This window comes from Chlamydotis macqueenii, chromosome 6, assembly GCF_036417535.1.
Source record: "Chlamydotis macqueenii isolate bChlMac1 chromosome 6, bChlMac1.mat, whole genome shotgun sequence".
NCBI classification, from domain to species: Eukaryota; Metazoa; Chordata; class Aves; order Otidiformes; family Otididae; genus Chlamydotis; species Chlamydotis macqueenii.
In genome coordinates this window covers 4,714,778-4,741,499 of record NC_141561.1, presented here as the reverse complement: position 1 = coordinate 4,741,499, position 26,722 = coordinate 4,714,778, and the positions used below count along the sequence as shown (strand labels likewise).

The 26,722-nt window shown below is 37.7% G+C and overlaps 1 protein-coding gene across 5 annotated transcripts in view; it reads left to right on the top strand.

Annotated features, from left to right (window-relative positions):
* Nucleotides 1–26,722, top strand: part of ARHGAP15 (Rho GTPase activating protein 15) — a 327,658-nt gene that overhangs the window by 215,218 nt on the left and 85,718 nt on the right. For all 5 annotated transcript variants that reach the window (XM_086750894.1, XM_086750893.1, XM_086750896.1 and 2 more), the window contains one exon: nt 5,743–5,820. In XM_086750894.1, the coding sequence (XP_086607020.1) occupies nt 5,743–5,820 (78 nt within the window). The remainder of the gene's footprint in view (nt 1–5,742; nt 5,821–26,722) is intronic.

Genomic DNA, 26,722 nt, shown 5'->3' with positions numbered 1-26,722 from the left:
GTCGTCTCCTCCCTGCTTCTGTTTGATATTACCCTTTCTGTGGTCCAAGGGATCACATCAGCCCTCTTTGCTCTAGCTCTGAACTGAGAGATCACATTCAGCTAATTATCTAAAATATTCCTCAAGTCCTTTGTAACCTACATCCAGAGTATTGGATGTACCCTGTGTTTCTCCATATGAAAACCTATTTTACCACATTGCGACTGTTTAAGGTGGCAGTTCAGACCTTCTGTAACTTTACCTGTCCTCATCATTAACATCTTCCTGATCTTTTGTCATCTGCTTACTTTGCCAACTGAGATTTTTTTTTTTCTCTTTGTCCACATCTCTGATAAAGGTATTAGATGGCACTGGACTGAGAGCTCCATTCTTGAGAGCTCTGCCAATTATGACTTTGTTAACTGATATCTCCCATTAACTACCACATTTTGAGGTCTGTCGTTGAGCCAGTTTTTAATCCATGTAATATATGTCCTGTTAATTCCATAAAATGCAAGTGCTTTAATCAAAATGTCATGTGGTACTAAGTCAAAACCCTCATGGAAATCCAAACTTACTATTTCATCACCACAGCTTTTATCAACTAGACCTGTCAAAAATCCAATCCTATCAAAAAATGCAACAAGTTTGCTAGACAAGGCCATGATTTCCATGAAACCATGCTGGTTGGGATTAATTATATTTTGCTATGAATTATTTGTTCATAGAGTCTTGAATTAATTATTTAAGTAGACTGAGGTCAGTCTAGCCAGTCTCCAAGCGCATCCCTTTTACTGCTTTTACAGTATTAGAATAACTCTTCTGCCACTGTTTCCAGTCTCAGTAATTTCCAAGTATTTATCTGTATTTTATTTACAAATAAGAGACACATGTATCTATCATGAGCACTGATAAGTGAAAACTGATTTTTTTTTACAACAGTGATTATCTCTTTGTCCTTCAGATTGACTTCCAGTATCACCCACTGTTCGATATTCTAGGTTTGTTCTTCCTTGTCTATCTGGTAGAACTATCTAACACGACATTTGTATGGCACCCACTTCCATAGTAGCTGAGTACCTTCTCTGGAGTAGGAATGGAACCTGTTTTCATATCAGATGTTTGCTGGGATGTTGTTTTCAGTCTCACAGTTCTGACGGGAGGAGTACAAGAAGTGAGCAGTTCTGATGATCAAAAGAGAATATTTTTTTCCAGTAAAGCCAAGTAAATTCCGGTGTCAGCCTCCCACCCCACTCCGGGAGCTTTAGGACATGCTTAAGGCCACCCAATGCTACACCAAAAAGCAGGGTAGACGTGTCAGCAACACTGAAGACCACACTGAGTGCAGATAGTCTTATATTCCAAAGGAGCTGGTGCTTATTTCAACTTGAGCTGGTCAAGCTGCACATCAACTTTGCTGGTTCAAGTATCCTCAGCTCACACCACCTCTGTACCACACATTTTATAAAAATATGTTAATGCCTCCATGTTCATTTTCTCTCTGTGGTGTAACTCGTATTAGTTTCATTCTTCTCATCATTTTCACCTCTGATTTCCACAGTGTGAAACAAAAATGGTTTTTTGCTCCCCTATTCACCTGAAACTCCAGGTACCTTTTGTAACCCTATCCAGATACACTACTTATAATATCAATTTTTTTTTTCATTCTTTCCTGCTTTTCATTATTTTCCTTCTAATGGCACACAAATATCAATCTTTTTGTGAGACTTTGTTTGTTGCACAGTGTTTGGTGGCGTTTTTCTCATCAGACACATTATCCTGGTATTGATGCATTTGCACATTTCTGCTTCTTTGAATGACTTTATGCCTCACTTTTGTGCCCTTAGTAAAGTTTCAAAAATTGTTTATAAATCAGATATCTATGGTAAGATGCATATGAAGACAGGAGGAAAGAATTATGGTTTTAGGGAGAACATACCCTGATAATGACCTCCTAAATATTTGTAAAGATAGCCCTGGGCATCTGAGCCCACAAAATAGTTTATAATACAACAGCTTGATTACATAATGATACTTTAGTTTTAAAACGTATGATCTTTCTGTTTATGGGAAGGCATAATAGGCTCCTTTGAAATACAATATTTTTGCCCTGAACATAACTGATTTTAAATGAAAGGACTAACTAAAGAATGCCTTTCTTAAAGTTTGTACTTCACTTTGTTGTTGAACCCAGCACGATGGTTTCTTTCATGAAACTCTTACCAGGCCTGGAGACCACACCTATTTCAGGATACATTGGTTGTGAAAGTTCCACGGGTTTCTATGCAGGAAGCTAGCTAGTACTACTTAAAATGGTATGTTTCAAATTCAAAATGTTGTTAAAAAGTTGAAAGATAAATTTCTGTATATCACACCCCCCACCTCGCCCCCATCAGAATCACCTCAACCAATATCAAAGTCTAATATTTTAAAATGTATATTTGGATAAATATATCTCCTAAACTCTTATATTTTCCTGGGTTTTTAACATTTCTCTACACTATCTGGTTCCAGCTTAAACTGCTACGGGAGCTGACACTGACCTGCATCCATGGTTATTTCCTTTTGGCTAGAAGCAAGAGTGCGAGAAATGCTCTTAAATAAGTGTTCTAGTGTCTTCAGTGCAGTTATGCAGAGTGAATATAATGTTCATTATTGTTCATGAATCTCAACCAAGCCTGAGTTCAATTACCTTTTAACTTTCTCATCAGGAGTACCTGTCTGATTTTTTACATGAAAATAGTAAAATTTGCCTATAGTTTGACAGCTAAACTGGTGTATTCTTGAGTAAGTCCTTTTCCTACATTTCTTATAACATTACAAAATTTAAAAAGGAAATACTGAAATCTTTATCATGCTTTTGGCTGTCATTTCTAATCGTGACTCCATCCTGTTCTCAGGTTCCTCATTAAAACAAACAGAAACAGAGCTGGAGATTGGGAAATAAAGAAAATAAAATACTTACTCTCCTCTAGGGCAAAATCCAGTGATTTTTCCCTGATAAACCCCACTCCAAAACACAAGAAGGTCACCCTATAGTGAACAACAGTTGGACTTCACTACAATGAATACTTTTTCCAAAATGTTCTTTACCACTATGCTTAAACACCAGCACCGGATAGGAAACTCTGCAAGGCTTTTGTTTCATCTTCTTCCCTAGGTATTTATAGCCTGCCGTAAGGAAACACTGACAGAAGTGCAGTGATGTTTTTGTTCTCGATAGAGGTGCCCTTAAAAGTGAATTTGCTTTGAAAATTTTTAATAGAATCAGTATATTAGAACTATAAAGACATCTCTCTCTCTCTCTTTCCATTTTCTGCCTAGTTAGATTTCCAAAATAAGTTGTTAACAATCCAGCTAAGATAATGTGGTCATGAAAAGGATGTCCAAATCCACCAATTTACATTGGTTTGGTTTGGCTTAACTTTCAAAGTTCTTGGAGCAGAAAGTTGATGGCACGTGAACACTGTAATTGGCTAGATATTCTTGGAATTTTTTTTTATTTTTTTTTCTCTCTGCCATCTTGTATAGCGTCCAAATGAAATGCTAATTAGACCTCATTTCTGGACCAAAGCAAATTTATAACAATAATAATGCACTTGTGTGCTCCAGATCATTTTGCAAGACGTAATATCCACCAATTTACAACATAGTTTGTCATTTTCACTTGATCTGGATAATTTATGCAGGTTCCAAATTGGCGCTATCAATGTGAGACATAGTTATTTCACCCAAAGTGACATGTATTGCTTTCACTTCCATATATCTGAAAAGGTTAATAGCTGAAATGAGTTCGATCCAAACAAAAGTTAACATTCTGTTTTGGGGTTTGTTTGTTTGTTTGTTTTATTTTTCCTCTTTACTTTCTGGTTTAGACTTCAATATCCATGATGCAATTCTTAATCCCTTACCACAAAAGTCCCACATTCCTGTGCTGGGAATTACTCTTGCTGTCTCACTCTCCCCTTACTAAAACAGAATGAGACTCTTCACATTTAGGATAGAATTGCATTACTTAAACATTTTAGTAATTTCCAATTGCTCATATGTTATATATCCAGTAGATGGATAACTTCCAAGTGTTCTTGATTACCAAATCCTTTTTGATTTCTCTTAAATAAACTTTTTCTTGATCTCTCTGTAACCAAAGGGGATCTTCCTGAAATGAATCATCACTCTCAATATTATGTTGCAGGACACCCACAGGTGCAGGGTAGAAAATTGTCTAATAAAAGACATAAATAGCCATTGTATAACATGGAATTATTATTACTTTAAAAAAAAATATTTAAAGTAAACCAAATCTGGATGTTCCTAGCAAATAAAATAAAAACTGTATTTTGTAGAGAGAGAAAACAAGCACACAAGCAAACAAAAAGACATTATTTGTTTTCAGTCTGCATCAAATGTAAAATTAAATTTTTAAAATATTTCAAGATCAGTGAGGAATACCTTCAAGCAATTCAGTCCACTGGCTATGGCACTCATCTGTCAAAGCATGATACAAGTATATTTGAAATAAGGACTTGAACCTCAGCTCTTTCTTGTTTAAGTGTTATTACAACTGGGCTTCTGGGCTTTTGGATTGGTTTTCACTCTTTCCTATAGTTTCAGTTTTTCCTTTTTCCTTGCACCAAACTAGAAAAAAAAAAAAAAATCCTCTAGATACCTTGTCAGGAAATATTTCCTGAAAATTTTTTGTTTTCTCAAATTAGCATTTTCCAAGAAACTTTCTCTGAAATTTCTTGCCAAAAGCTAATTAAAACTTGTGTTCCAAGTCATCCTTAAAAAAACCTGCCTATTTTATGTAGATTCTCTTAGCTTCTTATGTACTTGCAAGTTTTAAATGTGAAATGACAAGGTACAGTTTAGTGTTTTCCATTTTTAAGCATGCAGATTTGGCCATTGTTGCACAATAGCTAATTCTCCCGGGAAAGGAGAGCCGTTCCCATGTGCTATGAAATGCTACAGCTATGCAACCGGGGCTGGAAGTGCTATTTTAAACAGTCATATCAGCAGAGCTTGCTGTAGGAGATAATATGTCACAAAAGGGAGTATGACATCTAGTTTCACCTAGAAGATAAACCTTGAGTAGATATGCAGGGAGAAACAAGACTGTCAGGTTGTCCTTGAAAAGAATGGCCTATATTAATGAAGAAATGTACTCCAGGGCATATGCTATTTGGGATATTTAATTTCATCTTCAAACTTGTCTGATCTGCTATGAAGAATACAGTAGAGAAATGGTAGTTGCGTGTCGTCTCATGCGCGTCACGATTTCAGAGTGGGCATCTCGCGGCTTTATTTTCAGAAAGGTCATAGCCTCAGAAATTCACGTCTGTAAAACCCAGATCCCCAGACTGAGCAGTTTCCCCGGCACTATTAATATGAACACCCCATGTTTAAGCGGGGCTAACGTAGCATCGTGCATCTCCCAAGCGCTTCTCTGCGAGCACGAGAGCTAATTCACTCTTCCTTTCCCGTCACACTCAAATACCCTTGCTGAACAGCGTTCTGCTGACAGAATTACAAGATAATTATAGCTAGGTGTTTTGTATTCACTTAAGTTAATCTACCACTTTTATTTCTCATTCTTGTTTTAATCAAGCAGGAGGCACTTCAGTTGTTGTCAGGTGGATTATTTTTCAGTCATTCACTACACTGCTCTTCTTCATTCTTGTTAAGGCGCTTCTGGCTTCCTGACAGACGTATGAAGGAAAAATACTTATATGATCTAAAATGAAATATGTGTTTCTCTTTCAGGTCTAGATGTTGATGGAATATACAGAGTTAGCGGCAATCTGGCAACAATACAGAAGTTACGATTTGTTGTCAATCAGGGTAAGTGATTCCTCCACCCTGGTAATGTTTTGTTTAGTACTTAACTGTCTCAGATGACAGTATTTCAGAATCTGCTATACATTAGTGGTGTAGAATGATGAGCCATGTTTTGGAAAAGAGAGGAAAGTGAAGGTAGAAAGATACTGCACGGAGGGATATGTCACCTAAGAGAGAGAGGAAAAACAGCAGAGTAAGCAGAGGAAAACAGGAGTTAAACAGGAGATGAGAAACAAACAAAAAGAAAAGAGGGGAAAAAAGGAAGAAATGGATATACGAAATACGGTGGCAAAAAAAAATAAAGCATTTTTAGAAACCAAAGAATAAAAGTGGGAGTAGGGGGGAAAGATTAAAGGGAAAAATAGCAGATTGGGTGTTGAATGTTAAACAAAATCAAAAGTAGAACACGGATCCAAGCGAAACCAGTGAAAGAGAAAAGGTGCTGAAAAAGGCTTAAAAGGAAATACTAAAAGTAGATCAATGACTCTGTCAAAGTCAGTGGAAGATTTTGAAAAGGCAAAGATTTGACCCCAGAAAATGAGAAGAGGAAAGATGAATATTTTGGTGACCCGAGAACCAGAATTTGAAGCACCTTGTACGTATTTACTGAATGTATTTCCATAGATTCCACACATAATGAACATATTTCCACAAATACAAAAGAACATTTTTCACAGATGTGGCCTAAATTAGTCTAACATTGATCAATAGATACTGTTACAGGTGCGGAAACTGATACTGGTAGCTAATTAGGATAGATTACAAATTCATTCACCTCTCCAAATGGTTTACTGCTCTTGGGAAAGACTAAATATCCCCATATTTAACAGCTTAGCAAATATCATCGATGATAGTGAACCTCCTGATACTACTTAATGAGAAAATAAAGCTAAGCTTCTCAGATATTAGGAGAAATCTCAAATCTTAAATTGCATTAAAGACTTTATACAGTTTGGAATTAATCAAGTATAAATGTGAAGCTGCTGCAACATTTTCTTCTACTTTTTAATAACTCTTTTAAAGTTACCTAGACATTATTACCAGAACTGCTAGGTATTGTGTATTTTATGTGGTTTCTCAGAAACTATAGCTGTTGGAGAACAACTTCAATTAGTTTTGTATCCTACATAAACTAAGACTTCTGACTCAAAAATTCTCATGAAATTGGGAGCTATGAGAGATGTAAAAATATTCCCACCTTCAAGCCTCCATTTACATCTCTAGGGAAGCTTTCAGGGGAGCAATAGATTTTGCCACCTCCTCAGCTGCTCCAGATCAGTCCTGTCTTCAGCTGAAACTGAAGGGTGAACTCTGGTTTATGAGGAATCAGTATTTATGCCAGCAAATTCAGTGAGACTGAATAAATCATCAGCCTCATGGTTTTGACTCGTTACTTGGATTTCCTTAGATTTATAGTTGTTGGGTATTTGTGTGTCGATAATGTAGTCTGCCTTGGTTTTCAAATGACCGTACACTGTATTTTGTTTGGAGACAGAGAGGCAAAACCAGGATTTTCTATCCTTCTTTGCTGCCTAAGATGTTTGCTCAGGAAAAAATGTGCCATAAAAATAATGATCCTGTCTATCATGTCTCGTAGCATCCAAAGGTTAACGTGTTTGAGGTTAACATTACTGCTCAAGTTTTCACCTAAAACAGATGAGCTGATACTGTAAAGCTAGACAGAAGTCTAAGCTGGCTTTTTGCAGCACAGGGGTACCAGGCACCTTTTTCTTCTAGTTTATACCACCGTGAAAAATTACTATATAAAGGTGAAGTTAATTGTACATTAAAGCCACTCGGATACTGGCTACTTAGGAAACGTGCAAGAAATGTGCCTGTTGGTGTCCAACAGAAGCTGCAGGCAGGACACAGCCCATTGAGGCACAGTGTACCTGCAAAAAACACCGCGGGGATGTGGGGTGAACAGGGTTTATTTAACGTGTGCTTGAGAGGGCCCCACCAGTGTCCCCAAGGGCCTGTTGTCCCACGTCAATTCGATGCCAAAGACACCAGCTGTTTCAGGCTGTTTCATGAAGTCACAAAAGTTGCTTGGAAAACCAGTGTGTGATCCCAACCTGCTTATTTACCAGCCCTCTGAAGCTCTGCAGTGGAATGATGTTTAACAACGTGCTTGCCACGCATCGCTTTTTCACTTGGAAATTATTGTCACCTCCTAGACTCAATCCCCATACCTTCATTTCTCTGTAGTTAACAGTGGGAAAATAGTATTTATACACATGATTTTCACATTGAGGTTTTTTTTTTTAATTATAGTTAAAGTTTTATTTAATTATAGATGCAAACAAATGTTCTGAAAAATCCTGTTTACGTTGCAGAGATTAACTGTGCAATCAGTTCTTCTACAGGCCAAATACTTAATGGGCTCTTTCTTCCTGCTTGCTTTGCCATTGTGTTACACCTACATTTATAGGATATAAATAATATGTATCACATTGAAAATTAAAGATCATAAAAGAGATTCTCGGCTATCTGCCATATCAAAGTATTTTTTTATTAGAATAATCATTAATTAGAATATAGCAAAGTTTTGTTTGGCTCATTTTCCTATACTATTAACGTTATCTGCAGCATCAAAAATGAAATAAGAGAGAATTGGTGAATATGAAAAGAAAACAAACTAATGCTTCACAGCTTTATCATTAAAGAAGAAATAAAAATCTAAAAAGACCCTTGAAATTATAGATGGATGAGGATAGGTTTACAATTAAAAAACCCCCATATCTTGTATCTTTTTTAAATTTTCTGAATATTCTTTGTGTTGCATTCTCATTTCTTGATGTAGGGAGCTCCTGAAGAGGGCTTTGACCTTGCCAACATGAGCATCGGCAGAACAAACTACCTTATTTACTTTATCCCTTTCACAGAGTTTTCTTTTTCTATAAAAGTCTATCGATATCACACCTTTTTTACTTCTGTGCAACAGGATTATCTTTTATCTATGATTTATTTTCCTATTAAGAGCTGAAAAGATCAGTTGATCATAAGAAGACCAGGCTATAACATCTCTCAGCACTTTTGAAACTCTAAGTCATCATTTTTCAAATCACTGAATCACGGCAGTAGAAGTTATTTGGACCAAACTGACATCAGGAAATTTGTACTTTTCTTAGTGTACAAGCACTGAAAGAATTTTGGTTTTAGAAACTAAGCTACCGGTCATTCAGTATATCTGGCTGTTAACCTATGAAAAAGGTTTCTACAATAGCCAGAGACATTAGGCAGAGATATCCATTCCTGTTGTGCTTTCCATATTATTGGTTAAGTATAACAGTTGCAATCTTAATTTTTTTTTTTTGGTGCTTGGCAATTCTTTAGGGATTTTATAAAAAATCTGGAGGACTTTTGCTGATTTTAAGCAAAATCCAGTAAGTTAAAGCCTTTGCAGATATTTATAAGGATATTATTTTAATTCATACCTGTAGGAAAAGGGATAAAGTTCTATAAATGGATTTGTTAAGCCTTTTAAAGTGTGCTGGCAGTCTCAAGGTCTGAGGATGCTACTGAAAAGATCAATTGTTTTGGCCCAAAGCCCCAGGGTGGGGCTGTCATGGGCCCCAAGCTGATGGGCAGGGCCAGGGTAGGCACAGGTGCAGCTGCTCAGGGCCATTAAGCACCACTATATAAAGGTGGGGACAACAGGGAGATGCTTTCTAAAAGCAAGCTTCTGACTTGATTGAAAATTCCCATGGTGAGCAGAAAGTGCCTGAGAAAGAAAAAGAAAAAAGACAAGGAGGACTCTTCATCCATAAGGGTGTTAGGATGTAAGTAAAAATGTGAATTTGTGGTGTGCTCTTTGCTCTGGTTGAACCCACTGTGTAGATGCACAATATGATATAATGGGGTAAGACTTGCTTCATCCTAGACCCTAAGGGTTCCCTGTCCTGTTTGCACCTGCCCGTTCCAGTAAGCTCTCAATTGCCCTCTGTACTCCAAGATCAAAGATACCTGGGTGAGGAGGTGGAAGCTTACTTCCTTATGCCTCCTGTGCTAATCTGCAGAGTAGCTGGAAAGACATTCAATTTCTATGACTGTCAAACAAGCAATTTTCATGAGTACTAAATTAACTGCAAAAAATGAAGCTATAAAATGTTCATAACACATTGCTGAAACACTAGGATTCTATCCTAATGCATATATGTTCAGGGAAACTAACCGTAGAAATACAAAATTCAATACTTGTTGGTTCATTCAGTAAGTGTTGGTTCATACATAATACAAGAGAGTTCTTAATTGTCTTTATATCCAATACTTTGTTTGCAAAATGCTTAGTATTTGCTGTACAGATGACCTTTGCATCCCGTTATTTCATTTAGAATACCTTGTGTGTTAACTGCAAAACACCATGTACCATCCAAAGGTCAATTACTGGGTTTTTACGGCTTGGTTGCTATACTTATTTACCAAAAAAGAAAGGAAAAAAATATTTTTACACAGACTAAATATTATGTTATTGCAGAGAGGTACACTTCTTATGGAACATGGAGAATGATAGCCAAAGGTATCTGAATTGATGACTACATTGGGGAAAAAGATGAATTTACTCTTACCCTAAGATCACCTAAGGTTAACAAAAAAAAAAACATTTTGGCCAAAAAAATTATAATATTTCTGTTGTTTCTTCTACAGGAATATACTAGAATATAATTCAGTTTAAGAAAAATTAAAAGTAAAATTTAAACCACAAATAAGTGAACTGATTGTGAATATTTATTAAATAAATAATTTAATAATAAAGAAAATGCCTACTTGATTAATTGTTACAGAGTAAAAATTACAATAAAACTGTCTTGATCAGTGCTTTGCAGAAGCACCATTACTGTCTGTGCAGTTGTTTAACAAGGATTTAATTGGAAAGATAAGTGAATGCACATTTAAAAGTATTGTTAATTTGCTTTATAATCACCCCATCCTTCACAGTATTGACAGCACCAGGCACAAACCCCTTTCTCTTTTACAAGTATTATTTTCCATATGTGCACTATAAATTCTGAAGCAGTAATTGGAAATTTTATGGATTTCAACATACCTAGTGTTTCGAGTTTATAGGTGCCATATCCCCTCTCTAAAGGTAGCTCATAGGTGGCATTGTAAGTAAAATCATTGCCTTTTTATAACCCATGGGATATTTTGGAGGTTCTGGTGTGGTAGCTTGTTTTTTGTTAGGTTTTTTTTTTGTTTTCTTTTCTTTTTTTTTCATTTATTTACTAAGGAATATCTAATTCCTATTTACTTTTCCTTTCCATTTGAAATATCAACAAAATCCTTATTGCAACATTATTTTTGATTTAATAAACAACAGCCGTCAAAACCAGTAATCTTCAATATGTTTATATTCCATCTGTACTTATATTTATTGTTCTAAAATGACTTGGATTAATCTAACTGACAACTAAGAGCCCAGACCATATGAGCAGCTAAGGATGATACCTTTAACCAGCAGGATTCTTCAACCGTACTGACATGTTCTTTATCAATGAACTATGAGAAAAGAGGAACAAATCTTGAGAATTTGTATTTTTTTTTAATATTACGGATTATGTGTGCTTGCTGGGACCATATGTCTGAGCCTCGGCTATCAGGAACCGGAGCGGTTTCTCGGCTGGCTCTGCATCGGCAGGCAGAGCCCGTGGGGCCAACACGAGAGTGAAGCTGCCTTTGAAATGGAGCTGCCAGGTCGGCACAAATGGGCTGGGTGGGTTTGAAGCAAGTGTTTAGATGGTAAAAAAGAGAGGGGAGGAAAGGAGGAGAGAACTGAGGAAAAAATATTAAAAAAAAAGACGCAGCTCCTTTTTGCAGCTTTATTTCTTTAAATAAGAAAAAAAAAAAGATTAAAAAAAAAGAACAACGAAACTCCCTGTTCAGAAATACCCAAGTGTTTCCATTGACCCAATATATCCATTTCAAAGGCAGCCAGCAGCTCCGGTCCTGCCAGTAATAAAGGCTCTGTGGGCAGAGGAGAACAGGTCCTCTGTCATCTGCCAGCTTCCAGAGAGCAGCTACAAACATGAAGATCGAACAGGACTGTCGTGAGGTTTACTTTAAAATTGCAGAAAGGATCACTGGAAAAAAAGGGGAAAACAGAAGAAGGACTGGTTCCCTTCTGCTGTCGCTTTCCGTTTTATTTATGGGTCCTTAATTTCCTGTGCATATACATTAGTGAGATTTCTCATTGTATCCTGCCATCTCATGCGTTTTTAGATATTTTAGGAGATTATTGATTGTAGTTTTCAGGCATGCGTGAGTGTGCTTAGAAACATGTGAACACGTCGTGGTTGAGGTCTACCCTTACAGCCACCCGTCAGCCTTGGTGACGTTCTCCCTGCGATCAAATATGGCCCAGACAGCGAAGCCTTCTCACTTCTGTCAGCAGTTATTCATGTAACCAGTCTCACTGAGAAACCAACAAGAGTGGTCCAAAGTTCACGTTGGAAATATCAGGCTCAAACTAGGTTACTTGCTAGCAGAGAACCAAAATGTCTTGAAAGCCTTGAGTCAAAAATAGGGTTTTTTTCTTTCTTTTTCACACTTCCCAGGCAAGCACAGAAAATAAAATGGACTGAAGCAATTTTCAGAAATAATTGTAAAACAGCTTGTTTCTGGGTTAAGACCTGCATATGCCAAGCTGTAGCCAAGAATTTCTTTTTTTTTTTTTTTAATTTTTTTCCAAGCTTTAAAACTCTGATAACAGAATACTTTAATTGAGCCCACAGTAGTTGGCGAATCAATTAATATGTGTATGTTATTGATGTGAGTTCTTCCCTTTTCTCTCTGAATGTCTATTTTAAGATACAGAACCTTTTTTTTTTTTCTGTATTCAAAAGAAGGTGTGGTTTCTACATCTCACCCTTCTCTTTCCAGAGGGGAAGTGGGGGAAGTATTTTACCTCAAACAGTGATTTGTAAATATAAATCAGATTTCAAAACCTGAAGGAAATACTAATTTTTGCAACCAATTCTTTGAATTATTTTGTAAATAATGTGCATCATATACAAAAAGGGATGATAGAGCTAGAATATTAATGTTTTTCCAGTATAACTTATTTTGTTTTCAGTGGAAAGGAAAAAAAAAGGGAAAAAGATAATCAGAATTGTAAGTTTTAGCTGCCCATTCTGTAGCCCCAGACACTCTACAATTTCTATTACCAACAGTATTGTAATGTCTTTCTTTTCAACGGTGTGATGAAAAAGTCAGTAGAATGGGTCAGAAGAGGCAGTAAACTAGGTTAGTGTGGTCAGCCACAAGCATACCATGGATTTTATGGCACGCATTGTATGATCAAGCATTTAAGACATGCCTTCTATATCTTTTCTAACCGCAGCACTATTTGCGTTACAATAGCTTTTTGCTTAGTAACACTTCAAGAAGCTGAAGAGCTTCTTGATAACCCCTCGAGGAGTGTTATTTAGACGCTAAGAAGGACTGTAGTTTTGCACACTGTAGCAAAGGGTTGCCTTATTTTTGGGATGCTCTCCGTTGTCATGGGTGACTCTTTGTTTGGGTTTGTTGTTCTGATAGTAACGCTACGGGAAATACCATTCCACAGAGCTCCAAAATAATGAGGAAAGGACATAATTCATTGAGTCCTTTGTTAAAAGTATTAACAGGAAAATTTTCTAACTACGATTTTTAGGATGGTGGAATAATCTTTGGAAGCTGGGGGTTGCCAGGCTTATTTGTAGATAAACTGAACCAAGCGTCAAAGATATTTTGTGTGGGTGATCTCGTGCTGCAAGATGATGGATGCACTGGAGAACTAAGCTGTGTAGTTCCTATTTAAAGTTGATCATGCTCAATGTCTTGCAAGATTGTGGTGTGGCCTAATACTTGGGGTGTTTTTCTCCCCTGTGGTCAATATCTGTAATTCTGTGGTTTGTATGTAATGGTAGCTGACAAATATGAACTTGCAGCAGGGTCCACAACAAAAAGAGTGTTCTTATATGTGGATGTACGTTACGTAATATAATGTAGAATGGCAAGGGATGAGAAGTTACCACACTGTGGAATTAGGCATGGTATTTGTGGTCTTCTGTATATTGAGAACTGGCAAAACCATAAATGCTATGGTAGATGCAACTTCCATGAACAGCAAGTGATTTTAGTTGGGGGAGACTTTGGTAATGCATTTAGCTGTTGAACTTCATTGGTTATTTCAGTGGGAGGTGAAAGTGCTGAAGGCCAAATTGGGACATTGCTGGAGATCAAACTAGAAAACTTTCAAAAGAAAAAAAAATCTGTCAGAAAAAAAAAAAATTCTGAAGTATATATTCTATGATCATAGGAAATTTAGCTTTTATGAGGAAACCTATATTCTTTTATTGACTGTCTCGTTTGTGGATATAAAGAGTGTGGATTCAAGTCACTCACACAATTATTTTTTATGGATTTAAATTTTAAAATTCCTCTCTTTTTTGTCTCCCTTTTCTTTTTTTTTTCTTTTTTTTTTTTAATATTATTGTGTAATTCAGTGGAACTACTTGCATGAGCAAATTATCACATTCTTGGAAAGCATCTTCCCTTAAAACATTCTTTTGACATTTTGTGCTTGATTCGGTTACCTAATAATTGATATATAGTGCCACTCGAGAGGATGCTGAGTATCAGACGGACTCTCACAAGGCCGGTGGGTCCAGCAGAGGATATACAGTAGAGTTATGCCCTTGGAGACTGGGTGCTAGATGCCGGGTGAGATGTCTTAGAGCATTTAAGCAGCATTGGATGCCCATATATAAGCAAATAAATAGTTTTCTTGACTGCACCATTGTTTTTTTTCCCTTTTAAAAAAAAATCCCATCATATATATGTGCATAAAAAATACTGCATATGTATTTAGTGGGAAAAAGAAGACTTTTTTTTTTAAAAAAGGAGCTTCAAGAAATCCTGAAATAGAAAAATGTTGTATCTCACTGCCCTGAACAAATACATACTGCATACATAAATACAAAGAAAGATACATTCCTTTCTCCTTCTCTTGCAAGTCTTAATTTGCACTTTAGACTTATTAATGGTAGGGATTATTAAACGTATTAATTTAGACACTGAGAGAGGTAGTCACATTGTATTTTAATTTCAAAGTTATGCATGGTACATTGAAAGTGAGAACGTAGAGTAGCTCTCACTTGAGTTTTTGGCTCTCATCTAAATGTTAACGCTGCTCAATCTGTAGCCTGCCCATTGTCAGTAAAAGTAACAGAGATTGTTCAGATTTCTTGAGATCAAAGGTCCTCTTTCCCAGCTCTGCTCTAATAATCTGAGCCTAATCACAACCCTTCGTGTGAACAAACACCTCAGGGGGGGTTGTGAGAATATTGTCTTTTGAAATCAACTTATGAACCTTGGTTCTAATTTCCACACATTGTTTCTTCTTCGTATAATTACTATTTATGTAATCTTAACTAGGGTAAAATTTTGAAATAATCAGGATGTGGAGAATTTAATAGAATTGTAATATTTTTTCCCTCCTACTTCACAAGCAGTGTTCAAGGTGCAGCCAAACCTGCTGATTTAGGGTCATCTTCTGTATTCCGGTTGCACACTCCTTTTTTTTTTTTTTTTTTTTATTTTTTTTTTCATATTACCAGCTGACATAATGTGAGAGACATGGTTAATCCCTGAGTTGCAACTTGGGCTGATGTTGGGACTTATATGGGCAGGAGATATTTTGGGGTGACAGTAGCCTGAGGTTAGGCTATGCCAAAATCCCGGTGTAAACCTCAGCAGACTCCAAGCGCTTCATTCCTCACCTCTTGCAAGCTGAGTAAAGATCAAGAGGCATTTTTAAGATGAAACCAGTATTAAAATGATGTTACCAAACTTTTAAATCCCATGAACTGTAAAGACTGGACTGGGTAGAGTGTTAGAAGGTGAAAAAAAAAAATCTCTTGAAGGAGAAAAAGATAGAGTGCTGTTGCTGGATTTTTTACTTATTGTAGTATAACCAAAGAGAGATGATGTCTTTTTTTTTTTTCCCCTCAGTGTAATCAGATAATTAAAAAACAAACAAACAGGGATTTCAAAACACATTTCCATCAACCAACATTATGTGCTTATGATACAGAAGATTGAGAATGACTTAATTAAGTAGATAGAAGCAGTGAGGAGAAGATGGATGTGAGGAGGAGGAGATTGCTTGCTCTTGGTGGAACTTTCTTTAGCTAGTACCGGATGCCTTTTAGAGACAGAGTATTAATGCAAAAAGAAAAGGAAAATACAGGAGAAAAAATGGCTAAAAGATTATATCACTTTGGTGCTAAAAGCTATTTCTTGCTTTAAGAAAAGTTAGTTACTTGCTAAATGTTTTGTTCAAGGATAATGTGGACATCAGCTGAGGAGGCAGGGTAACTAGTTTCAAAATAAGGAGTAGCCAGTGCTCAGAAAACTGGTGTGTTATTGCATCTGAATAACTTTGGGCAAAGCTGCATTACATCTGACTTGAGATCTGTGTGGGTGGGAAAGGAGGGAATGGACCCTGTCTAGAAAAATGGGTACAAGTGGGAGGGCAAGCTAGAGATGTGAAACTACGTGAGGACATCTGGGCTAGACAGCGACAACAAAAAGACATCCAAAGCAGCTGCAAGAGCGATACTGAGGGCTCATGGCATCATCAGCTGTCCTCCTGAATCTGGGAAAAGAAACTTTTTTTTTTTCCATGTTTAACGCTTTGCACAAATGAAGATGCTAAAGCAACTTAGAGATACGTATTTTTGAATCAGAGCCACATGATAAAGCATTCAAACATAATGCAAATAATTGCAAACTGATGTATCCAGCAGTTTTTTGGGGATTTTTTTGTTTTTTTTTAAAGAATAAATAATTTATCTTTACACATGGGCAATCCTTGCTAAAAATTGCAAATCAGAACTCTTCTGTTTGAATGTATTTTATTTTGTTAATGGATTCACTAATATGAAAGGCATCTAATTGTATAATGTATTATTAGTCATTTTCTTTGGCATCCTATTAACTTTAAATAATTCTAATATTTAACATTTTATAACATGCACAACAAAGTTCTATCTCCAGCAGAGGAAAAAACATGCATTAATAATAAATTTTTCATAACTCTTTCTACTGTGTATGTTGTGATACATATTTGAGCAGAAATATTGAAAATTGAAGCGTAAAATAACAAAGCATGTTAGATGGCATTTTAAAAATACCGATTGAAATATACTGTGATCCTGTAAATACAAGAGGTGGAATGTAATTCAGCACAATTAACTTATTTTAAAATGGAATCGCGTATAAAGTGTGATAGGATGTAACTAAGTGCATCTACTAAATGTCTTTTCAGCAGCAGCTGAACTGGACTGTATAAAATGGTGATTAATGCCGACTAATGGAAGTGGTCTCCACCACTCCACCACAACTTGTGAGCGCTGTGGTTGTGGCTGGGTACAACAACCACACACAGAAACACTGATAATCTCTAGAAAATCCCCAAGTTTTCCTGGGCTAGAAATAAGATGACAGGTCACGTTAAGAATTTTCTCCTTATGGCTTTTTTTTTTTGTTTGTTTTAGTAGGTCAGATCTTCTTCCCGTGTATTGTGGAAGTATTATGGGAATGAGCAAAGTCTAAGCTGCTTAACAAATGTACACTTTCCCCACACCAATCTGTTTTCTGGGGACAGCCAGGCTGGTGCTATACAGCATCCTCTCGGTTGGGTGCTATTAATGTTAATAAAATGCACTTAGCACTTAACATCTCGAGATCTCAAAAGAGCTTGCAAAGCAGCATCATTATCTTTACATTATGGGTACAGAAAATGAAGGATGGGGAGAGTAAAAGATTTGCCCAAGTTTCCATGGCAAATCAGTGACAGAGCCAGGAGCAGAGCCAAAATCTGTTGATTTACAGTCAGTCTCCTGCACGGTGCGCCGTGCCATTTCACCAAACTCCATTTGCCAAGTCCCTACTGTGTACAGAGACTGCAGATAAGGCTGCGGTCACCCTCTGAAACGTGGCTTTTTGGGTTCAGAGGAATGCAAAGCCAAATTAGATCTTCAAATGCGAGTTCTCCTCTGTGATGCATCTCCAAGCACGGGGCCACCTGTGCAACGGTCACGCGGTGCAAAGATCCATGAATAAGCTGCTTTAGATTCCTCTGTGCTGGGGCTACAGAGTAAAGGGACCTGGTCCTTGAGGAGCCCCAAGGACATTTTACATGTGAATGAAGTCCTGGTTTTCATTCCTGTGGTCCTGGGGATGCATCGCCAAGCATTGTGTTTTGCATGACTAAGCCTCGTGGAGCGATGTGTTTGCACCGAGTATTTTGTAGTTGCTTTTGAAAATGACTACATGGAGATAATATATGAGGAGATATGTACGTTGAAGGGCTTGTGCTAACATCTTTGCAAGATACCAAAATATTACTAGCTATATTTGGTAAGTAGGAAAATGAGGAGCTGAGTAACGTGCCTAAGGAAGTCTGTGATGATTCAGGAATACAAACCAAATCTCCTTGTTTCAAATCCTTTGCCCTAGCCCCAGGGTCATCCTCTTTTCAGCTCCCTTAGGAGGCACAATACAGACCAAAAGCTACAAAGAGCTGTCTGTCTTCCTGCCACCCTGGATCACAAGAAGCAGCAGACAGCCAAGGGATGGTTTTGGTCAGTGTGCTCAGCCCTTGTAGCCGAGCATCCTTCCTTGCGGGAGTGAAACATCTTCAGATCCCCCCTTACAGTTTCGTGCCTTTGTTTACAGTAATCGTTTCAGTTGTCATGATAATGTCAGTGATTAATTTCTTCAGTGTGTTTGCATGTGTGTGCCTGTGTTTCAAGAGATTGCCTTCGAAGAGCAAAGGTATGCAGTAAACAGGGCAACAAGGAATTATTTGTGTTAGACTAGGGGAAAAATATAATGCCTCCTATCCCACTGATTGCCTTTCTGGGATTCCTGCAGGGACGTGTCCTCCCTGCTGAGAAGCTCTGACTGAGCTGGAGTCCCTTAGTTTTCAGATTAAACATAATCTAAGGCGCTGAGGTACCTACAAGGGGGTATTCCCATCTGCTGAGCCTCCACACATGCCTGCGCTGGTCAATCCTCCTCATGGTACAGGCAGCATTTATCTTTAGGATTTATTCTTCCTGCTGGGTAACCAGTTTTATCTACCTCTGGTCCCATCTCAGCTAAATCTGGATTTACTCAACTGCTTCCCGCAGCTCATCCACTCCAGTTCACAGCAAAGGTGCTGCAATTCAGCCAGCTGCTGACCTTCTCCCCGCTACTGGACCAAGCATTTGGGGTTCTGCTGGCAGAAGATAGGTCCACAGAATGCCACGATTTAACATAAATACAAGTGGATGGCTGTTTGTCCTCTAACAGGCTTTCTGTCTGCGGTCTCGGTGGATAGGTGTGTGTGTCTGAACTCAGCTTGGCTAGTCACAGCCACAAATGTGAGCATGTTTCTGCATACAGCTTACTGGGTTTTGGTTTTGGTTTTTTTCCCCACTCTGTGTCTGAATGGGCCCTAAAAATCTGAGCTGTTCTTTCTCTCTTATCCTTGTAAGTGATACCAGAGAGCTTTGAAAGACTTTAGCTTTGCAGTGAAGCTTGTGCTGCTATGTAATTTTGTCTGTCTGTGCTGTTGAAAACGAAGAATTTAGGTCGGGCTTTGTACAAAAAGAAAAGCTAATATAAGGTGGACAACTTTATTATACATCCCCATGCATTTAAAAGTCCCAGTTGGAAGAGAAAGCAAGATAGCAAGAAACACAAACATGTGTTGGATTATTTCTTGTTAAGCAAATGTAGTACTGTGAAAGATTGACAGCACGGGAAACTGGAGTCCTCCATTTATCCACACTTCATTTCTATCCATTTATCCACACTTCATTTCTAATATCTGGCTTCGACAGCAGATTGTAACCATAGAAAGGCTATAGACTCTGGGTGAAATGGCACTCCCTTTTGGATCCAGTTTTATAAAAGAAAACAATTATTCACAGAATGCATGTCTTTATTCTTTATTGCACATTTCAAAGTCTCCATGAGTACTCATTTGCATGTGACAGCTAATGCTGCATCTTGTATTGGCCAGTAAGAGGCATGATTGCACTAAATTGGAAGCAGCAGGCACAGGTTTTCTTTTAAGAATGGGGGTGGGGGTAGCCAGCCACTCGTACTGTTCTCAAGTCTTCAGCCAACTCTGTTTTAGAACAGTTGCAAGTCTAGTTACTGGGATAATAAATCCCAAATTAACTGAATATGCAGATTTCACTTCCATTAGGTTACACTCTTTAAATTGACATACCCTTCGCTTTGTCTTTTGTTAACAACCCCAACTTTTAAAGCAATTGAGAAGTGGAGAATTGAAAACACTAAACCTGCGCTTCAGGAGTGAAAAATGAGGACAGTAACGTTCCCAAAACTGCTATTATTATTTCTTTTTCCCCTCATTCTTTTTAGATAGACCTGAATAAATACATTAGCTCACCCTGCATAATTTTTCCAACTGATCTTTTTCTCTGAGTGACACACAGGACAGCAGAATCCCAGCGATGCAGAAATTTTTGCCGACAGTGCTTACAATAAAATCTATGTACACAGCAGCAACAGAAAGTATTTATTTGGTAACACGTTCCTATTCCCTTTGGAAATGCATGCAGTTTCAACTCGGAAGCATTGGAAGATATAGAGATAAATAATTCTGTGGTGTCTGTGTAATCCCTTTGAAAATTAGCTGGAGTATAATGGGGAGAAAAGCAGCTCCTTGAAAACTACCCGAAACTCATTCTTTTCTTAAATGTAATCTCCCAGCAAAAGAAGAGAGCGTAGGAACTAGCCGCTCATCAAAGTGAGGAGAATAAGAAAACACCTTGGAAAGGTTTCCTGTAGAAAACAGCAAATCATGATCATTCATTCCCAAAAAAGTTAAAATTGAAAGCTGCACTTTTTTTTTCCCCTCCTATTTCCCGACAGCTACAAGGCTTTCATACTTTTCATTAGAAAGCTCTAAAATACCACATGAATTAGAGCTAAAGCATCAGAAAGTTTTTCATGCATGCAGTTTAACAGTAAGATTACCTGCAGTATGTTTTTTTTCCAGCAAGAAAGCTATGCAAAACCATTGCATTCCAGTAACAGACAGGACTTAGTTTGTAAGATGGATTTCAAAAGATCTGGAGGCTGCTGTTCCTTATAAAACTATGCCAAAGACCATTTAAGTGGCCAGTAATATAAACATTATGCTACTAACACTGAACAGTTTATCACATAAATATAATTGTCTTCTTTTAGAAGAATAATAAAAGCCGAATCCATATGTTACACATTATTTAAAATTGTTTTCTGCAAGATGTATTAATCCCAGCAAAGGAGCAATTCTTCTACTATAGGACTATAACAGCAGTTTTATTTTATTACTTTGTCATTGTTTAATTTGTTTGTTCCCGGTAGTAGTTTCACAGATTTTTATGAACTGTTACTTTTATGGAAAGTCAAGTTACAAATGATGGACCCTGCTTGCTTTCAGGAAAGGAAAGGTCGTGAAGGTAGATAATGTATTTATTTATTTACTTACTATACTCAACTTTTTTAAAAAATCCCTCAATTCTTAGCAGAAGCTAAAATAACTTGTGGTTTTTAGACCCAGGAGGCACATATTTTGATATTGCTCCTCAGCAACACTGCTAGCTCTGCCGTCTATTCAAATTTGGGAGTAGAATTTAAAGCTCGGAGAAACAATGTTTGGTAGTGATGGCTGTGCAGAGCTTACAGTTTATCTTTACAGAAATGTGATCTTGCAGCTGAATGTCATTTTGTATATTTGTTTTTATGAATTTTAGCTCAATGCTATAACAAAAACGTATTTTTTTTTTTTGCTGAAAACCTCACAATTCTACTAAGTTATTTCCATTGATTAAAAAATAACTATTCTTTTTCTAGGTAATTTAAGGCTTAATTTTGAATTCTTCTGTTCTAGAATCTAAAACTATTAACTATCATATGTGAACCCGACCTCTAGATTACTCAGAATGTAACTTAATGACAAGATGAGACTTTAAATAACTTTGAGACAAAAAGCAGCTCTCAAAAATTGACTGTTCAAATGCAACACGGAAAAAGGGCTTAAGCTGCTGAAATATTTTGGGCATGTGCACGTCTGTAAATGAGGCTGAAATATCTCTACTATTTAAACAGGAACAAATCTAAAAATATTTTAATTTAAAAAAAATAATTACAGTAGCCCCACCAATAAAAGTCTTTGTAAGCACCTAAAAAGCAAATGTAAGAGAAAGTGCATAATGCTAAGTACATGAAGTATTTAAATTACAGTAGAAATTAAAATCGGAGTGCAAGAAAAATAAAAAATATGCTAATATTCCTTTTTCTTTCATAGTTAACTCATTGTTATCAAATATGCAAAATACAAGAGAGGCTTTCTGAACTCGAATATGTAACGATTGGTTGTAAGAGCCGAAGGAAATTTCTCTGCTAGAAAATGTGCGTTGTCTGCCTTCTTTTAACCAGAGTCTTCATCAGCTGGAATGCCCCCAAGTTTCTTATTTGCTGTCCGTATCCCAATAGGAAGTACATTGCCCTTGCTTGCTGGAATCATGATCGGATCCTACAAACAGTTATTCTCTGAATTTCTTTTAATGGATTGTGGTTTGAACATTGTTTTGACCGAAGTTAGTTACCAGCAAAGCTAAATCTCATGTGTGCTCTGTGCTGTACAGCTTTTAGTCTGGCTGGTTTTGATTAAGATATCTTTCACCCAAGTGAAAAAAAAAAAAAAAAAACAAAACAAAAAACAAACCAACAGGACAAAGCACAAAATCAATTTAATCTCGGTATACGCTCTTCGGGCTGGATAATGTGATATGCGTTAATACGTATATATTTGTATAGACAAACAAGGCTGTGTTTAAATAGATGCTAACTCCGGATGTCTGGGGCTTAACGTTGGCTCTTTCCGTGGGCTCTGGTGTCAGTTCATCTCTTTGTGCCCCTGCTTCTCACTGCACCTTTTGTCTGTTTTAATTGCTTCGATTATAAACTTTTTCTCACTCTCACTTTGTGCTTTTATAATGCCTGGCACAATGGGGCATGGATCTTATTAGGGTATCTTGTCGCTGCTGTGGCTGTAATAATCCAGATGATCATATAACTGCTATTAATAATAATAATAATAATAAAAGTATTAAACCACCACCACCAATTAAAACAATAATAATCACCATTATGCTATTTTTCCTAAGAAAAGTATTCATAGCTCTGGCTGTGAAGACTTCTTATTCCAAACTCTGCAGAAAGCCAGTAAAAGTTTTAATCAGTGAAGCTTTAAGGATGTATTTATTTATTTAGATTTTGATATTAAAAAAAAAAATCACATTTATTTGCTGCAGTTTGAGAACTAACAAGATGAGTTTCAACATGGCCATGAAAAATCTAACTCATTGTTTCACATTATCATATATATTGGCCTAGACATATATGTGTGAGGTTTCTTGTTTGTTTTGGTTTTTTGCTGTCAAGGAAATTAAAGCAACACATTTTTATTTCCTTTGTCTGTGTGACAGAGTGGGATACGCTCAGGTCAAACGGTGAACTCCATTTTATATTATAAATACATTTTAGATTAGGGCATACTTTTTGCATATGTAAGCAAGATTATTAGGAGGTATTCCAGTCGCTCTTCAGCCTGAGAATAGTTGTTGACACTTCATTAAAGAATATCTGGGATATTTTTAACCCGGATCAGTTCAGTGACCCGGTTTGTGATGCAGCCTCGGTTATGTAGGTGCAATTCAGGGGACAAGGAAGCGCAGCCTGGCAGGTCAAAATGAGCGGGTAGGGGTGGGCAGGAGCATTGATAGACATTAAGCACTGAAGGCAGCATCTTGTGGAACGTTGTGCTGAAACCATCCAAACAACTGCCCGAGACTGCTAAATGTGGTTGTCTCCTGATTAACCATCTCCTTCCTGAGGAACAATAGAACCTACGTGGGAACCAGGCGGGCAACTGGCGAATGGGGTGGTGGAGCTCAGACAAAGCATAATACGGGCTGGAAAGGGTCTCTCTGGAGGGACTTGCCATCACTACATGCAGGAAAATAATTTTTTGGGAGACAAAGCAGGAAGGTACTGCCTGGTTGAGCACACCACGAAGCCAGGAGGAAGAGGAGCCGAGCAGGGCATGGGTGCGCTCAGGAGGTTTTATAAATAATCCTGTCTCTGGTGCTTCCAAAGAGTCAAACAGTTAGGAAATTCCTATGCTAAGCTTGTATTTCAATCCTGTTGGCCAGGTCTCACTGGGGAAGCTATCACGAATCCAGGGCTCATGCCTGGGAGCACCCTGGGAGAGGCAAGGGTGGGGAAGAGCCAAAACCCAAGAGGAATAGTGAGACAGGAGGAATGGGCATGGAGGGCGTTGCAGAGATCACGATTTGGGAAATGACTAAAATTGGCCCAAATTCATTTGACTTCAAGCACCAGCTGCTGATCTCCTCCCAACAGGCGGGTGCTAGAGCAGAAGAAGCTGGATCCAAGAGTACCCACTGGTAAAAAGGAGTATGCTATATTTGAAACCTCCTCTGCCTCTGCTTGATCCACTGGTACACTTTGCTTAGGAGGAAAATAACGTATTTCACATGCACGCTGCTGATTTACTCTCAGAGGGCCAGAGTTCAAATTTTATTCAAGTCAGATACCAAAACATTGGATATTTCTCTCAATTTTTTTCAAAACTGGACTTACTGTTTCCTAAGAACAGAGTTTCTCAGGATATTCTCTGCACCTTCTTAGCCTGGCAGGAGACACCATGAGAACTATCATTCTTGTATTAATTTGGCATTTTAGCTTTAAAGCAGATTCTGTGAGTGGGAGAGGGAAGGTGGAATTTAGATACTTCAGAATTATTTGGCTCCCCATCTATTTATTCCACAAATAGATAATATTTCAGTGAAATCATTAAGACTTTGCTTTTTTTTTTTTTTTTTAACTCTCTTGCCTGTTTTTACCAACTCTCATTTAAAAATAGCCTACTGGCTTTAGAACAGATGTGATCCTGAATACCACCTTAAAACTTCTGAGCTTCTTAAAATATGTAGAGGTCCTTACAAACAGAAAGCACCAGATATCACCAAAAGTGTCCAGCATCTGGTAAGACCAATGCCTGGTTCATTGTGGCAAGAGACTAAAATCACAGTGATGATGATGATAATGGAGTCCTTCCTCTCCCAAACCATCGTATCCACAGAGGGGAATTGCTGGGGCTGAGAGATTAAATGGGGTGAGGAAGCAGTGCCCCATTAGCATCTCACAGCTCTCACACACCTATCACATCTTCTGTCACACCTGTCCTTACCCTCTGTACTAGAATTAAGTGAACACTTTGCAAGTCTGTCATATTCTGTGGGTTTAGGCAAAATATGGAACCAACTCCCAAAGGTTGATAAAATTTATCCTTGATAAAATAAAATTGCGTGAAACATTTAATATGAAGGAGAAGTGATAGAAGTGTGGGAATTTGTTGGTTTGGTTTTTTTTTTTGTTTCGTTTGGTTAGGGTTTTTTAATAGCTTCATAAATATCTATTTCCAATGAAAATAATTCCCGAAGGCAAAGCAGTAAGGAAGCTGATTCATTTGTTGTGGTGTCAAGTTTGTTCCTGAACTGAAGGGTTTCCCATGTACTTAGCAAGTGAGAGAAGTCTGATTAAGGCTAAGAACCTCTTGTTTAATTAAGCTCCTCTGTGCCCCTGGAGGGCAAGCACTGTCTTCATTTTACATATAGGTAAACTACACCATAGAGAGGTAAGAGGCAATTTCTTTTCCCTCAGCAGAGCATGTAAGCGAAGGACAAGCATCTCAGCAGGTTCTGGAGGAAATCCTCCCCTTCGGCTTTGTGTCATCAATACCTCCTAATGCATGTGGTGGACCTGGAAGTGCTATGTCAACCTTCAAATTTTGGGTGCACAGTCACTGTATGTGGTCGTGTCTGGGACAGGGCAGCACACTGACAGGCAGGGGATTTGCATCCCACCTGCATGTGTTTGATGTCCTTCTCCAGGATGTTCCCAGAGCTCACCTCAATCTGCCTTGGAGACAATCACAACTGAGCCGTTGGGACTGCACAGACTCTCAGTGGTGGAGTGGGGAGGAAACCCCCAAACCACCTTTGTTCACCCCAGGAGAAACCTTCATTTCTCCTAACAGAATTAACCACCCCACTTGCTATTTCTAAAAGCATTTTTTGGGTTCTCACACTTTAAAGCTCTGCTGTGATGTAAGTTGTATGTTTACTTACCAGGTACAAGCAGTAGAAAAAGAGTGTGCTCACTACAAGAGATGTTTTTTTTTAAAAGGTTATCAATACGTGTTGCATTTTTTTTCCCAGAGAAAGCACTGCTTCGTGACATTCAGCAAGATGCTTTACCGTCGTGCTAGTGTGGTATTACGTTAGGTTATTGCAGAATATAGGGTAATGAGTGCGAGCTCCTCAGGCGCAAGGTCCCACTGAATCCCATGGAAGATGTCACCTTGCTATATGCAAGAACAGAGTTGTACCTCCTTTTTCTCCCATGCTTGGTGTAAATTTAGCTACTGCAAAGAAAGAAGTTTTATTAGGAAACTTGCATAATACTGCATTGAAACTGTGATAAAATTATTGGAAGTATTTCATATTATCCTCTTTTCTTTCGTTGATACCAGTGGTTTGTTGTAGACATCTTATACAGACTGCACTGATTATTGTACCATACAACCCTGTGCCATCAAATAGACTAACACATTAGCTGTTTCTCTCTCTCAGTCTCTTCATGCTTTCTTTCTCTGTGAGTCAAGTCACTGACAGCAGTTAAGTAAATCAAAGTTTATAAGACTTGGGGAAAAATTGTCAAATACTAGGCACAAAACCAGCTACTGTATTTCAAAGTTTTGGTT